The 15,885-nt window shown below is 48.6% G+C and overlaps 1 protein-coding gene across 1 annotated transcript; it reads right to left on the minus strand.

Moving 5' to 3' along the window:
• Window positions 1-5,977: 5,977 nt before the first annotated feature.
• LOC119388276 (somatostatin receptor type 4) lies at window positions 5,978-7,131 on the minus strand. The gene has a single exon (XM_037655962.2). The coding sequence runs from the start codon at window positions 6,989-6,991 to the stop codon at window positions 6,092-6,094; it is 900 nt and encodes a 299-aa protein (XP_037511890.1). The 5' UTR covers window positions 6,992-7,131; the 3' UTR covers window positions 5,978-6,091.
• Between the last annotated feature and the right edge of the window lie 8,754 nt (window positions 7,132-15,885).

Genomic DNA, 15,885 nt, shown 5'->3' on the forward strand with positions numbered 1-15,885 from the left:
ACACGAAAGTATTTTATGCCGGGGTCCACCAAGGCTTTCGTGACGTATTTCCGTCACGGAAATGCGTCATGAAAGTCCGTGTACAGGAGTAAACTCCGTTTACAGGAGTCGAACCCCCAACCTCTCGGTCCGCGACTGGCGGGGGTTAGGCCCACTGCGCTACAGCCACACGTATAAAGGAGGCTACATGAATGCGCCTTTTATGTTTCACACTTTCCTCTCACAGCGCTCTTCGTACGCGGGGTGGTGCCGCCGTCTGGACGCGGTAGAGAGAAGTAATGCGTGGCCTCCGCAATTAGCTCTAGCAACGCGACGTTGCTACGACCATCCCATTCGGCGCGTTTACAATAGGAGAGGTGTAATTTCGCCAACGCTTCAACACACCGCGAGGAGGCGGCTTTAGCCCAAGCCTCGCTCATAGCATCCATCCATATTGAAAAAATATCTCTCCGAGGCTCGCCTGGCTGTTGCACCGCGTTCCCCGCTCGCGCTGTGAGAATTAACGGCCAGGCTAGAGGGAAGATACGACCACGGCCGCTCGATGAAAGACACACGGTGCGGCCTGCCGCGTCGCGGCGCAGCCAATGGGCGAGAGCGGGAAAGCGGAGTTGACAGTTGTCGCCGCATTTCGCTAGGAGGGCGCCAGTAGTAGGGGAGGGCTAGAGTCACTGGAAAATTTCAGAGTATCGCAAAGGTAGGCTGCACGCGGGCAACATTGTGCGGCGGCGGCCATTTCCCTTCCAGACCGTCCGGCGCGTTGCTAGCGTGTGTTGAGAAGTGACCGATCTTTTCGCCTCGATGCCGTGTTACGGTGGCGTAACTTCAATATGTGTGTGTGTGTTTCTTCAAAAGAATATCAGAAGTGATTTCGAGTCATCGACAGTCATGAATCGACGGCGCGGTAAGCGGTGTAGCTAATTAAAAGTGCGGCGAATGTTGCCATGTGCTCGCGAACTCTCTTCGTGGCTTCATCGGTCTCTTTTCGTTTCACGGCCGGGTGTGTTCGCAACGTCCGGAGCTGTAAGCATAGTTGCATCAGCTCAGTGACTTCGTGCGAGATGCCATTTACTTCGACACTTGGTGAATGTTGACTATTTGCGCTAGCTTTGCAGTCGGTGTTCAGGTTTACTTCATAGCGCATTCGAGAACATTATCGAACATCGAGAACAATCAGCATTGCGTCCTTCGACTGATCGCTGACTGCATACCTTACTTGCGCACCATGCTTGCTGTTCAGCTGGGTGTTATCGGTAATAGAAGTAGTGTGTGTACGGTAAGTGGAAGTTGTGCGTGAGGTATTTGTCTCGGTTCGGAACGCCAGCAGCCGAACGCACGGGCGAATCGGCGTGCGGTAGGTAAGGTGCATCTTATTTTGCGAATACGTTGTCACAGAGAATATCTCCTAACAGATAGGTAGAAAATAGGCCATCGAAAATGATTGATTTCACTACTCAGTTGTTTAATTTCCTATTTTTTGTCTCCTTAATAATATTCCCATCGTTGCAGTGCATTTGCAAATATTTTGCTGTGTTCCGACAAAGCTTTTTTTTTTTTTTGCGTTGCCAGTGCGTAAACAGCTGGGGTTCGGCTTCTGCACTGCTTTTAATTTCAACTTTTCTTTTTTTCGTAATGCACACTTGTTAAAACTTTCTCGGCGCAGTGCTTTATGTTATTTTGATCAGAAATAGCACATCCCGAAACCTTTTAACGCGCATGCTACTGCAACACAGTATGTATATAGATCTGGGGCTCGCATGAAATCGATTCCCTCAATGCGTGGAAGCCGATTTTCTTTTTTTTTTTTTTTTGCTGTGACCATTTCTCACCCACTAAACAGTATTGTAAGGGCACGCTCGGCGCAATGCAGCATTAGCAACATTTTTTTAAAATAAAGTACGCTTAATAACATTGCCTTGTACCAACTTTATCAACAGAGTTCCACGCTTCAGTTTTGGGCAGTGGCAAATGATCATGCGACGATTGTCTTCAAGGTATACAGTAAACAGTTATTATTTTAATAAGTCTTCGATTTCGCTCTCGTGCGCGACACGCTTATAACTCGAAATGCATGCACAATCTGTTCAACAGATCGAGATATAAACAGCCGAGCAAATAGAAAGGTACGTAGTATGTAGTTTTCAACATCGCTGAACATAGCGAACAGAAAAGATGAAGTATCCTGTTGCATGAGAGCTTTTCCGGCAAAGTTTGTGTAGTTCAGTACAGAAAGGAGTGTTCTTCGAGGGGGGCGAATTCATTCCGCGGCCAATTATGCAGCCACGTACAACGACGCTCTTTGACGTTAATGTTTTCCACACGGAATGCAAAAATATACGAAATTCCCAGAGTAGCTCACGAGCAACGTTCGGTTACTGGTGAGCGACTCTCTGGCATCTGCATGACGCGTTTAAAACAACGACGAAGTACGTGTCAATATTTATGAAAGGGAACACGCGAACGCGTGGCCTGCGCTCTGCGACGGCTTCCTTAACTCCGTCAACCGACAGCTAACGAAAGCTCGCCCGCTTTGGCGTCATCTATTGGCAAACAAAATAACAAGTCATGGCCGGTTGCGAAGCGCTTTTAGATAACGCTGCATCTCGACTCGCGTAACGGGCGATGCAGGCAGCGCGTCGTCTGCCTGTCAACAAATCGAGCGTGGCGCGCCAGCACTGCGCGAGCTGCAGAGGCAGCGTTATCTAAAGGCGCTTCTCAACCAGCGATGATTCGTTATTTTGTTAGCCAATAGATGACGCCAAAAGCGGGCAAGCTTTCGTTAGCTGTCGGTTGACGGAGCTTACGGCAGCCGCCGGAGCGCGCAGGCCATGCGCTCCCGTGTTCCCTTTCATAAAAATTGACACTGTACTTCTAGGGACCGTGGTACTGCTAAATGTCCGGCCGCGCTCTGCATTCAACGCGCCTGCACCCAAAGCGCTTGGAAGGGATATGGCGGCGAGAGGTCACGTGATGCGAGTAAGCCAATCGCGTCGGCGGCGGCGCGCGGAAAACAGATGCGATACTCTGAAGTTTTTCTAGTGACTCTAAGCCAGGAGCACTAGGCAACTGGTTCTTTATTCTATGACTAGGCACACTAGGCGCGCGACGCAGTATCCGCTCCACGCGGCAGGCCGCACCGTGTGTTTTTCATCGAGCGGCCGTGATGCGACGCGCGTAGCGTTTCTCTTCGCGTTTCACGGCGCTTTTTGAAGGAGTGCATATCGAGTACCAGTATTTATTATGTGCTTGTTGATGCCATCTTTGCGCGGGATTCACCATATGCGGTGTCCAGGTATATGTTAACGACTTCAGCTACGGCAACGGTTAAATCATGATCATGTTGCGTCAGTCGTCGGTACGGAGATGTGCCACTAGGCGTCAACGTGAGTGCGTCCACATCAAGCGGTGCTATATCTGCCAAACAACAGTAGACATTGTACAAGCTCTCACATACCAATGCACTATAAACAATCAACTACTTCTGTGGCGACACGTTTCACTTTCGTGTTGTACTGATTCCTATGACAGAGGAATCAGCCATCTTTTTTTCTCGGCGGACACTTCAACTGTGCCGCGAGGAAAGGGACGTCTGTGCGCGTCACATATAACAACTGTATTTGAAATAGGCACGTGTAAAAGGCCTACTATGTCATAGTTCATCATTTTGCGAATCAGTGAAGTATCCACTACGCGTCCGAAAGGCAGTACGCGTACCTATGCAGCTGCACACTTCGCTTGAACCTGGTCAGCATGCGCAATACTGCCGAAGTATCAGACTGAGTAACAATTTTCATTTCAACACCTCACAGAAGTACCACTTACACATAAATTGCTGATGCTGATTGTTATTGTTATTACTATTATTATTATTAGTAGTAGTAGTAGTAGTAGCAGTAGTAGTAGCAGTTGTTGTTGTAGTACTGCTATATGGACACTCTCGATGGGTTCGGGTTCATAGATTCAGCAGACAAGTTTGTACTGCGCAAGGAAACAACACATAAGAACATAGATACACACAGACACGCGAAGTGCAGCGTCGTTGGGCTAGTTGGTTCATAGATTCAGCAGACAAGTTTGTACTGCGCAAGGAAACAACACGTAAGAACATAAAAACACACGGACACGCCAAGCGCAGCGTCGTTGGCTAGTTGGTTCATAGATTCAGCAGACAAGTTTGTACTGCGCAAGGAAACGACACGTAAGAACATAGAAACACACAGACACGCGAAGCGCAGCGTCTTTGGGCTAGTTGGTTCATAGATTCAGCAGACAAGTTTGTACTGCGCAAGGAAACAACACGTAAGAACATAAAAACACACGGACACGCCAAGCGCAGCGTCGTTGGGCTAGTTGGTCCATAGATTCAGCAGACAAGTTTGTACTGCGCAAGGAAACAACACGTAAGAACATAGATACACACAGACACGCGAAGTGTAGCGTCGTTGGCTAGTTGGTTCATATAGATTCAGCAGACAAGTTTGTACTGCGCAAGGAAACAACACGTAAGAACATAGAAACACACAGACACGCGAAACGCAGCGTCGTTGGGCTAGTTGGTTCATAGATTCAGCAGACAAGTTTGTACTGCGCAAGGAAACAACACGTAAGAACATAGATACACACAGACACGCGAAACGCAGCGTCGTTGGCTAGTTGGTTCATAGATTCAGCAGACAAGTTTGTACTGCGCAAGGACACAACACGTAAGAACATAGAAACACACAGACACGCGAAGCGCAGCGTCTTTGGGCTAGTTGGTTCATAGATTCAGCAGACAAGTTTGTACTGCGCAAGGAAACAACACGTAAGAACATAGAAACACACAGACACGCGAAGCGCAGCGTCGTTGGGCTAGTTGGTTCATAGATTCAGCAGACAAGTTTGTACTGCGCAAGGAAACAACACGTAAGAACATAGAAACACACAGACACGCGAAGCGCAGCGTCTTTGGGCTAGTTGGTTCATAGATTCAGCAGACAAGTTTGCACTGCGCAAGGAAACAACACGTAAGAACATAGAAACACACAGACACGCGAAGCGCAGTGCTCGTCATCATACCTACAAATACTGTATACACACTACAGCAGGAACAATTAAATAAAGAACATGTTACAAAACTTCGCTTTTCATAAGAGCGGCACTTTATCACTAAAGTGACATAAAACACCCCTCTTATAATCAGCGCAAACGATTCAGCAACCTATACCTTGGTAGATCAAGGGGCGATGCCAGATTATGTACACAACACCCCTTGATCCTTGAGGATTCTCAGGCCTGGTGTTGCTCGTACATTTTCTCTATCAACGGTTTGGCTTCTGGCTAGATCTGTATGTAGCGTTCGAGACGGACTTATTCAGGCTGATTACTTTTCTGCCCCGCATAAAGACACTGCAGCCAGTGGCATTATTTTGTAGCTGTTCTTTTCCTCAACTACATTTTGCCCCGGATAAATTCACAATATATAGCGCCCAATCGAGCAGACGAGTGGCACGTACAAAATAACAGAATACACGTTACAAGCTACAGTTTTAGCTAAGCCATGCATATTAGGCAGCGGCATATAACCACGCTTCCACACACAGCCCCGACAACGCAAGGGCATCAACCTTTGTACGAAAAAGCGACCGGCTGTTTGGCGGTGTCTCCACAAACAATCAGTTAAGCATGTAAGCCAACTGGTTCATACACAGCGGGTGCTACGCAGCGTCACCGCTTAATTGCGGTTAATAGGCATCCAACAGAACAAGCAGCGCTGAGAAGCCATTGCGACGGCGGCAAGGCAACGACGCAAGAGTTGCTGCCCTCTACTACCGCTTATATATACATGTTTATTTAATGTGCCCTTTTATGCAGGCATGCGACGTGTCAACTATATATGTCGCAACATAGTCGCATGTACAAAGGGCGCATTAAATGGCAGTGCAATACATGCAGTTGGGTTTGCCACACTATCATGACATTCAACGACGTCTGTGAGCGATAACCAATAGTTTTAATCAAAGTTCACAGGCGTTTCTTTAATCGTAGCACTGGGCGCTTGAAATTACTGTAGATAACGCTGTTCAAGCCGGACAGTGCAGTACACTCCCCCCTATCAGCCATGGTTTACCGCAACCGAGGGAACCTGTGTCGCCCTTCTCGAAAGTTGCTTTGCGCTAAGGTCGAAAAAGAAGGCTGCTGTGAAGCAGACGACAGCGGCGGCGATTGCCCGTGTGGCAAGTACCACCACAGTGACGTGTGTACTCGCCCTCATGGCTGTCCACACACCAAGCAGGCACCGAGTCACGTGCAGAGGCGTCCTACAAAGAAGCAGCAGCAGTGCCATGAGCCAAAAAACACGCACTATGCTCGCCCGCCGCGCAAACGAACGCCTCGTGCCTCTGCCCAGCCACACGGACGCCCGCAGCCAGGCGTACAAGGCGCTGACCAGCAGGAACGGCGACGCGGACAGCGCCGCGAAGGAGATGAACGGCTCGACCATCTTGACCATCGCGGGCCACTTCACAACGCACTGCCCGTGGACAGCTAGCGCGCGCGCATCGACGAACAGCACCTGAGGCAGGCAAACGACTGTGCCCAGAAACCAGACGCCGGCGTTGTTCAGGTGGCAAGATCTCGGCTTGGGAGGCCTGCCAGCGACAAAGCGAGCGGCGGCCACAACGAGCGTGTAGCCGTGCACAAACACTCCAAGGTGCTCTGAAAAGGAACACGCGTAGCAAAGCGCTTCCCTGAAGGGCCATCGACGCAGGAGCACTGACACTGGGTCAAGTAGCACGCCGAAAGCGCAGACGAGTAGATCGGCGATGGCTACGTTGACAACGTAGATACCAGCGGGAGTCCGCAGACGGGGGTAACAGCAGGCCATAAGCACCACTGAGAGGTTACCGACGACTCCGGGGACAAGGAGAACGGCGAATGCGACGTAGAAAAGCGGTCCGATGCCACCCATTTCGGCACTGTATGGCAGCTGCCGGCCAGACCACGAGTACTCCATGGGATGCCGTGCTCACACCTTGAGACAGAGATGATGTTTTTGGTTGATTATGCGCTGCAGTCTGCGCACTGTCCTTGCACATCGGTCACTGCTGCTGCTCTCTCCCATTCTGGTTCACCCATGGTTTTTGGTTGTGCGTTATCTTACCGACTAGGCCGGTTATATGCGAGTTTTGTCCCCAGATGCTGCTGCCTCCGCGCGAGAGCTGCTTGCTCGAGGTTTCTGTCCTTGCGAAGCAATTTATACGACGTCGAGGAATCATCAGGGGCGCAATGAAGCACTTCCGGCAACCCTTTTAAGCGACGAAGGCGGGGATCTCTGCCAAGCGACGCTATCCTGCACAGCGTGACCATTTCATTAAGGCGGCGCGGTATGTCGGAGAGCCAGACTGAAGTCGCGTGACGAGCGCATACGAGCGCGACTTCTTGCCTTGGTGATATCTCGTGTGTGAGCTAACACTGAACGGCAGCCCCGTTATTGCGTCAACGCACAACAAAATTGGTGTTTTTTTATATATTTGTGTACGGCATAGTTTCTGATCGATAAGCGTTCTTCTTCATCCACGGAAACAAAATAAAATGCGGGCATAAATAAGTATTAAATGCTTATACGCTTAGCGGCGTCTCGTATCCAGTGCACATGAAAATATTCTTTAACAGCGGAGTTTAAGCTGACTGTTAGTCTGTGCAGAGCGAACAGAAAACCATCATCATCATGAACCGGCACGCGCTCTCTTCTTCGTCTTCTGCTTCGCTCCCAGAACACGTGCGCCGATTCCTCCGCCGTGGGATGCGATGGCTCTGATGGGCGAGAGAACGAGTACAGAGAGAGTGAAAGAAAGAGACAAAGAAAGAGAGGAAATTGATAGAAAGAAAGAGAGATGTTCTTGGTGAAAAAATTTTCGTGGAGAGGCGGGATTCGAACCCGCGTACCCGTGATACGAAGGCCATTGTCGTAACCACTCGGCTATCCAGGCACGCTAGAAGAGCATAGCATAGCCTTGTATAGTGTAGTATAGTCACAGTATAGCAAGGGGGGTGGGAATGGGAAAGGGGGTGGAAAGGAGAGAAAGGAGAGAAAAATACACACATCAGCAATCTCGAAGTGCAAGTTCTAATTTCCCTTGTTCCCCAGGATTTCTATGTTTGCAGACTTATGTGTCCCTGTAATCACCGTAACCACTAGACCACTGTGGCGAACAATTCGCGGGGTATCATGTCAGAAAACCATGGCTACAATAGACGCCGTAAGATGGAAGCGGGGGAGTAGAGAGATACTGGGCAATAATTTCGACGACTTTCAGCTCTTTTATGTTAAGTAGGTGCACACTTTTGCCTTCTTATTACCTGTCGAAGTTTGCCCGATTTGGCTGCAGTTCGCATTCCCGACGATGTGACAACACAAAGCAATAGCAGTTCAGCCACCATGGCGAGTCTTTCAACGACTGAGTTGTTGCAGCACTAGACAGAAAAGCAATAATTAATTTCCTTCCTTCAAGTAAACAGTTGCCCCTCACTCTGCGTGTGTGTCTGTGCGTGCAGCTCGTTTACTTTGTCAACAGCAGCAGCCGCGACACTTCTGTCTCGGCAATCCGTCACGCAGTAATCTGCTCTCACCAGGTTCCTCACTATAGCTCGAGGACAAGAACTCCGAATCATGTGCAGTAGTCACGTTTTTGATAAAGCGGAAGAGACAGACTCATCTGTTGTTTCTTCAGAGCATGACCTAATTTCCCACTGGTTGCAAATATGTGCCCACTGGAGCTACAAAACCCAACTATGAAAGGTGGAAGAGAGACGCGACTGAGTGCTAAGTGCAAACGTTTTGCTTCAAAGCTACGCAAAGGAATATTAAGGTGAGTTGTGGTAATAATAAATTACGTTCCTCCAATAAGCAGAACGATGACTATTACTCTGCGAGGAGAACTGATGTCACCAAAAACGCAAGAGCGACGGGCGACTGGTCGCGATGCGGTCGTGGCGTTTTTGGACCAACTCGTAGGGGTGGGGCACTTCTTAACGTAGGTTTCGCTCTCTCTCTTTTGTACGCACACATGAGAGAGACATTACATAGACCAAGTAGCGATGGCCTATTGGGGTCACGAGCCCTCGCCGGCGGGCTCCAGAAGTTAAAGATGTAATTTCTCATTACACTGCAGTTATGAAGTACAGGATTATTGAGAACATTCCCCTTACATCTTATAATCATTTGCAGAACAAGACATCAGACAATTCAAATCAGGTATATAGTATATTTTCAAAACGACGCTACACGGTGTGTAGCCTAACACAAGCACTCGCCCGATTGAACAACCAGTTCACGAACACTACAACGGCGTCCCGTTTATGTCATAAGGATGACCTTAATTCAGGCAGTATGTCCACAGCTACCCAGTGCATGTATAAAGTTATGGAGAATGTCAATGTCCACACCGCTGATTTGAGAAAATGTAACACGGTGATGATCAACACGATCGAGTGAGTGGACTCCCAGTGCATGCACGGCACAACACAGAGAGCCTATGCATCGTGAAAACAAATTTATGCAACCCTGATTTTTTTTCTTTTGACGAAGCGGCATAATCTCAATCATGATAATGAAAGAGGTGTTGAGCGCTCGTACTTTGCCGTTGCAAACGTACATATTTTTACGGAAGATGATCATTACACAAATATAAACCAAAGCGTTGACACAATTAATAAGCCTACTCAAGACTCAAAGAGTGGAAACGTTGAACAGTTTTGAAAAAAGCAAGCAAGCGAAATTCCGTGCACTTGCAGTCGAGCATGAAGTACTCACCGATGAGGAAATATAAGATGTTAAAACGATAACAAAGAGGGAACCCACTTAAGGCCAACACTTGCACGTATTCCCATACGAGCCACAAAAACCGGCGCATATGCACAAACAGAAGCTAGGCGGGTCCTTTGGATATCTCGTACATCTTCGCCGGTTAGAGGGAGCAACAAAGAAAGGAAGAAAGGCTGCTCATAAACGGTATTGCCCCATCTTGGTGTCACAGCTTCGTCGTACATTTGCGTGATCAACCATTCCCGTTGTCGATAGGAATACCTCTCCTCCACGCAGATTTTCCTGGAAAATCATTCGCTCTCTTCGTACACATGCAACTGCAAATTATCAGCTCGGCGTATGCCACTCATTAATGGCAATTATTTTTTTATTGTTTTACCGGTTAGACTATTCGAGTGCAGCCGTCACTTTGACGCTGCCGTTTGCTCTTTCGGTGAGCGCTAAGCAATGACTGATAAATAACCATAGGTCGGCAAACTCACTCATAAGTCGACTCACTCAGACTCATATCGAGATGTGAGTCTGAGTCCGGGGTGAGTTCGGCCGGGAAAAATTTTGGTGAGTCTGAGTCCGAGTGAGCCCTAAGGACAAAATATATTGCATGAGTGAGTCTGAGTGAGCTCCACATTTTTTGCCGACCTATGGTCCTATCTACTCAACTTCAGCATTACTATCAGCCTTATGTCGGCTCACATTTACACTCACGTATACTCCCGCATAATTCAACGCGCTACCGTTCGTACGTCAGCTCAATATTTATTGATTAGAGGCGTGAGTTGAGGAGGGAAAGGGGGAGGAAGTGCCTTGACCTCCCCCCCGCAAACTTTTTCACGTGAAGTTACTGATCAGAATATCTCGTGTGAGTCATCTCTTTCAATAAAAAGGTCCTTATTGAATTGCAAACTCAGATAACTCGTACTTGAAGGTATATATATATATGAGATCAAAAGGTGCTAAGTAGCGCACCCATTATGCGAGGTATTGGCGTTAAAGAGCATTGGCATTATGGTAGAAAAAGGTTAATTATAGGCTAACGGACTCATGAGTCGACTCACTCAGACTCAGATCGAGCCGTGAGTTTGAGTCTGAGTGAGTCCGGGTGAATTATATTTTGGTGAGTCTGAGTCCGAGTGAGTCCCGTAGAGAAAAATTATAGTGAGTCTGAGTCCGAGTGAGTCCGGATGAGGAAAATTTTGGTGAGTGTAAGTCCGAGTGAGCCCTAAGGGTAAGATATGTTTCGTGAGTGAGTCTGAGTGAGCTCCACATTTTTTGCCGACCTATGTAAATAACACTACGAGTAGATTGATGCGTTTGTGTGTCGTGTTAATAAAGAATGATGGAAAATTTCTTTATTACCTACTGTTTATCGCCAACATACAAACCACGTATGCTTGGCGTTGTGCTCCTCGGTAACACAAGAGCCTCCCGTCGTCGTCTTTCGCGCACTCAAAGCTAGTCAAACGCGGCATTGCAAGAGCATGCTTGAAGGCGTCCCTCATGAGGTATTGTGATCACCGAGTAGAAACGAGCTTCGAATCCCAACTAGCACGGCTGACGTTCGCAGGACACCCATCAATGCTTTTGACTAGCACAGCCGAAAGTCTCAAAGCCAGGCCCGTAGCCAGGAGGGGAGGGGGGTCCCCCCCCCCCGAAATTTTTATGATACATGGTGTTTTATCCGAAAATAAATAAAGAAACTAGGCGCTTTTCTCAAATAGTCGAGGCTTTCAGTAAGTGCCCCCCCCCCCCCCCCGAAAAAAATTCCTGGCTACGGGCCTGCTCAAAGCATGCTTCAAAATTCAAGCACTTTCAAGTAGCCTCAATTGCAAAAGAGTCGCAGCATATAGTAGCGTTTATGCCATACGTGCACAAGGTCTCACATAATACGAAAAAGTTGTCAGCAGTGCCGGCGTTAGGCTGATTTTTCACTGCCCAAAACAAGCTAGCCTGTGCCAAAATGTCCATCGGGAGACAAAGACAAAAAAATCCGTCAAAAGAGGCATAGAATGCAGTTTGTCGAATGTTGTGGTAATGATGTTTATAACGATTCCTCTGTCATTCGGGCGTTCATATCTCGGCCCTCCCCTGTGGTGGCCGGATTCCCTGAAGCGAACCGAATTACTTGCTATGGCGCGTTTAGACATGCGCGAGCGATTAGACGAGATGCGCAACAAGCGCAGGGTTTATCCCGATCCACCTCACTCCATGACGAGACGCGAGGCAACCCTGGTGAGGCGTGCCCAAACTCACTCTTTGATGACACCCCACATTCAACACTACATACAAGGCAAGTACGGGTCTCCTGCCTGCGTGGCATGCGGTGGCTACCCGGATAACGCTCACGTTCTGTGGGATTGTCCGGGTGGCCGTGCAGCCATGGGCCTTATAAACACATACCTACCAATCTAAGACCTGCGACCCTGGAGGAGTGGCTGGCGGACTCCTCCCCAGACATCATGAAGGCACTACTCGGACAATTGAAACTTCTAGGCTTGTCTGATGGCAAAGCCGTGCCTTTTTTTTTTTTTATTAGTGGACCCGGACTGGGGCAACGTTACTAGACCAGGTTACCTAGTCTAGTAACGTTGGACTGCGGTTCGTTTATTTTTAATAAAGTTGTTCTCTCTCTCTCTCGGTCAAGTGGGACGGTGCGTTAATGATCGTGCACATATGCGCGAGCATTCAAGTAAGGTTAGTAAAGTAGCGAGCGATACCCAATTGTCACTACATTGGAGTGAATGCAGCGACGACCTGCACTTTAAAGATTCCACTATACTGTCAAAATATCATGATGAGCGCGCATGTCATATATCTGAAGCATTTCGCATCCACTACAGTGGCCATAGGCGTGCGCAGGGTTCCCCTTCATGGGGGGGGGGGGGGGGGGGGATCCCAGCGCCCCCTCTCTATTATGTCAATGTGTGGGTCTGACTATGCGCACCCCCCCTTAGGTGAATAGGGGGAGGGGGGCAGTCGATGTATTGTTCCTTCCCCGCCCCCTTCTGAATGCTTTTTGGACCTAACGGGGTTTTGCACTGCCTCCAGGATCGGAGGCATTGCAAGCTTTCTACACATCACCTGGCTTTGAATTGCCTCCGTGATCGACTCGCCGATCACGGAGGCAATGCAAACCAACGATGCCATGTGATCACGTCACCATGGGACGTGACGTTATGACGTCACAAATTTTGGTGGTCTGTGATGTCATGAGGACGTCATTAGGTGACGTCATCGTGTGATGGTTTTTTGCATTACTCGTGCTGGTGCTGCCGACTAGGGACGCCGACGGTGAATTTTCGCGTTTGATCAGGAATCCAAAGCTTTCACCGTAAAATACTGAATCTTGTTACTGCGCGGTAAAGTATGGCAATAACCAGCCAAAGGGGCCAAAAGAATGGTGAGAAAGAGCTCTCTTTCTCCTCTTCCTGGACATATTAGCCGATTTTTCCTACTAAGTAAAACCTCGGTGATACGATCACGGCTCGTACGAATTTCGGGGTGATACGAATTTTTCTGTGGTCCCGGCCAAGGCCCATTAGCCTGCAATATCGCAACAACCGTATTGGAATACGGTTGTTGCGAACCGATTTGCACCCCGCGACGTTTGATACGAACGTACGCTAGCGCACAGGTGCGAACAGGTGCTGCCCGCGCTGTAGCGGAAGGCCCGGCAATCACGCGCGGGCGCGGGCATGCGCGCTGCAAGACCATCAACGCTGCGTCGTTGCCTCAGAGATAGTGCGCGCGAATCTTGGAGGCTTTTAGGCGCCTTCGCGTTTAGATTACATGTGACTTTGACGTCGCGCTTTTTTTTTTTTTTCTCACGAGTTGACGCGTGCTCCAGTGCTCGAGACAGCAGCGCCTTTGTACTGTTTAACACCTGCCTGCCACAACGATGCAAGCCTTGTCCCCGCTATCAGACGTTCTATGAAACAAGACTGAAACTTGGGCTGCGGGTCCGTCATGAAATCCCATTAAAGGTGGACGCAGACCCCAAGAGACGAAGCGGGCGGTCTTGGCAAAGGAGCTTGGCCTCTATCTATCGTGTGCAAAGCGCTTCTTAAGGCACTTTCGCCGCAGTATTTTGGTGTCATGCAGAAAAGCGTAGTAATATTAGGAAGGGCCTACTAGCGGTCACGGGGCAACACACATCTGGTTCATTAATTACACACGCGCGCATGCACCGTATATTTACGAGTACAAGTGTGATCGCTGACGTCTAAAAACTTTACTGACAATCATTCAGAGCTCTTCATGACGCCGCTGCGGCCCTGAGAAACACTAAATCAAAACGTATGCCAACTTTCTTTTGTCGCATATAATTTTCCATGTTTTCTGGTGATACGAATTTCGAATGATACGAATATTTTTGGTAACCCCGCGAGATTCGTATCACTGAGGTTTTAGTGTAATTACCAAGCTGTAATATCGGTGACAAATGAAACATGAACAGCGCAGCTCGTTCCTCAATCATGAGGAACTCTATAATGCGTGCCGTCCTGTCATCACCATTCACAGACACGCACACCCGATTAGGCAGCACTGCGCAATCGAAAGCATGAATCTGGCTGACGAGCGGCAAACCGCAAGAGCGTATCTATCTCTAATCATAAGGGTGCGAACTGTACCATGCGCACCACTGCTGGCGTTTCATTCGGACCCGAAGTAGGTGTAACAAGTTTTAATGTGCATCCAACTCGCCCAATTTACGCTAGTTGTCTTCAATAACCCGCTCGTTGATGAAGTTATCGATTTTATTTTGCCAGCGAACATTTTGTGTACATGACTACAATTGGGAGTGGAGTGTGAACTTTCGTTCAAGTCTCTTTACATAAAGCTAAATTTTGCGAATAAGCCGTAAAATTGATCGCGTTTCGCTTTCAAAGCAGCGTACACTCTCTTTAACTTGCTTGGCGGGACGTTCGCGCTTTCACGTAAGCTATTTCAACGCCATCCAGCCCAGTGAATGATGCTACGAACTCGGTGGCATGATCCTCACCGCGATGGCTCTGTGCATATAGAAGACACGTGAAATGTTAACGCTTCTTAACCTCCTGTAGTGCTAGAAGCCATCTAAAGAACTATCATTACAAGAAAGTACAGCTAGTAGTCGAGGAACGCCGTGCGACGCGAGCGAACTATAATGAAAATGCTGCTGTTCTAGCCAGAGCCTAGCAGACGACAAAAGCCGAATCCCCGCCTTTGCGTCACCGGAGCGCCGCTCACAGCGCCGCCATCGGTGGTGCACCAGGCGAATAAGTCCAAGGCCCGTAATTGTGTTGAAGGGCAGAGCATATGAACTAAGATGCCACGTAAAGCTAGTGGATAGTGACAAATCGGGTCCACTTGGTGCTCAAAGCAAAATCTCCAGTCGCAATACGCGGGTCATTCAAAGAATACGTGTACCACTGTCGCTACATAGTCACATCACAGCGAGGGCCAGTGGTACGCCCTGGTCCCTGCTGGTGCTATGATTGTGAGAGATAACTGTACAGTCTGAGAGATAACTGTCGGCGAATGATACGTGAATGATGGCATATGTCCGACTGACGAGGTCGTGAAATTTTGGATCTTGCTCGGGGGAGGGGGGGGGGGGGGTCGACGTTACCTCGGAGAAGCAGCAGCGGATCTCCGATCGCTTTCTTCTTGCGCGTACTTATTTCCCATACTCGAACCGTTTGCTTCTGTAGACAAATATATCGGTCTTTAATTTCCGCACTAAGGCACCCTTCGGAGTGCTTCATCCGCATTTTTGTTCCCCGAATTATCGGAGTGGCCAGGATTCCGTAGGAAAGTAATGCAATGCTAAACAATGTTGCCCTTGCGGATGACATGTAATTCTCGTTTTGTTTTGAGTGTGCGACGTCATCTACGTCCACCGAGCTAAACGGCAGTAAATTTAAGGAGTCCTCACGTATTGAGGCGAAAGCCTTACATGTGTCTCGTCTTGAGGGTTGAATCGCGCAAACGAGACAGGGACTAAAAGAAGAGACGACAACACACAGAGCGCAAACTACCAACAAAAGTTTATTTCCTGAGCACACAGTTTTTTATGCACCACTCTTGCGCCACCAGGTGAGTAC

Source organism: Rhipicephalus sanguineus, chromosome 1 (assembly GCF_013339695.2).
Source record: "Rhipicephalus sanguineus isolate Rsan-2018 chromosome 1, BIME_Rsan_1.4, whole genome shotgun sequence".
Lineage (NCBI taxonomy): Eukaryota > Metazoa > Arthropoda > Arachnida > Ixodida > Ixodidae > Rhipicephalus > Rhipicephalus sanguineus.

Excerpts from the sequence above, each read along its gene's own strand:
- LOC119388276 (XM_037655962.2), bottom strand. The coding sequence starts at position 6,991 with ATGGAGTACTCGTGGTCTGGCCGGCAGCTGCCATACAGTGCCGAAATG.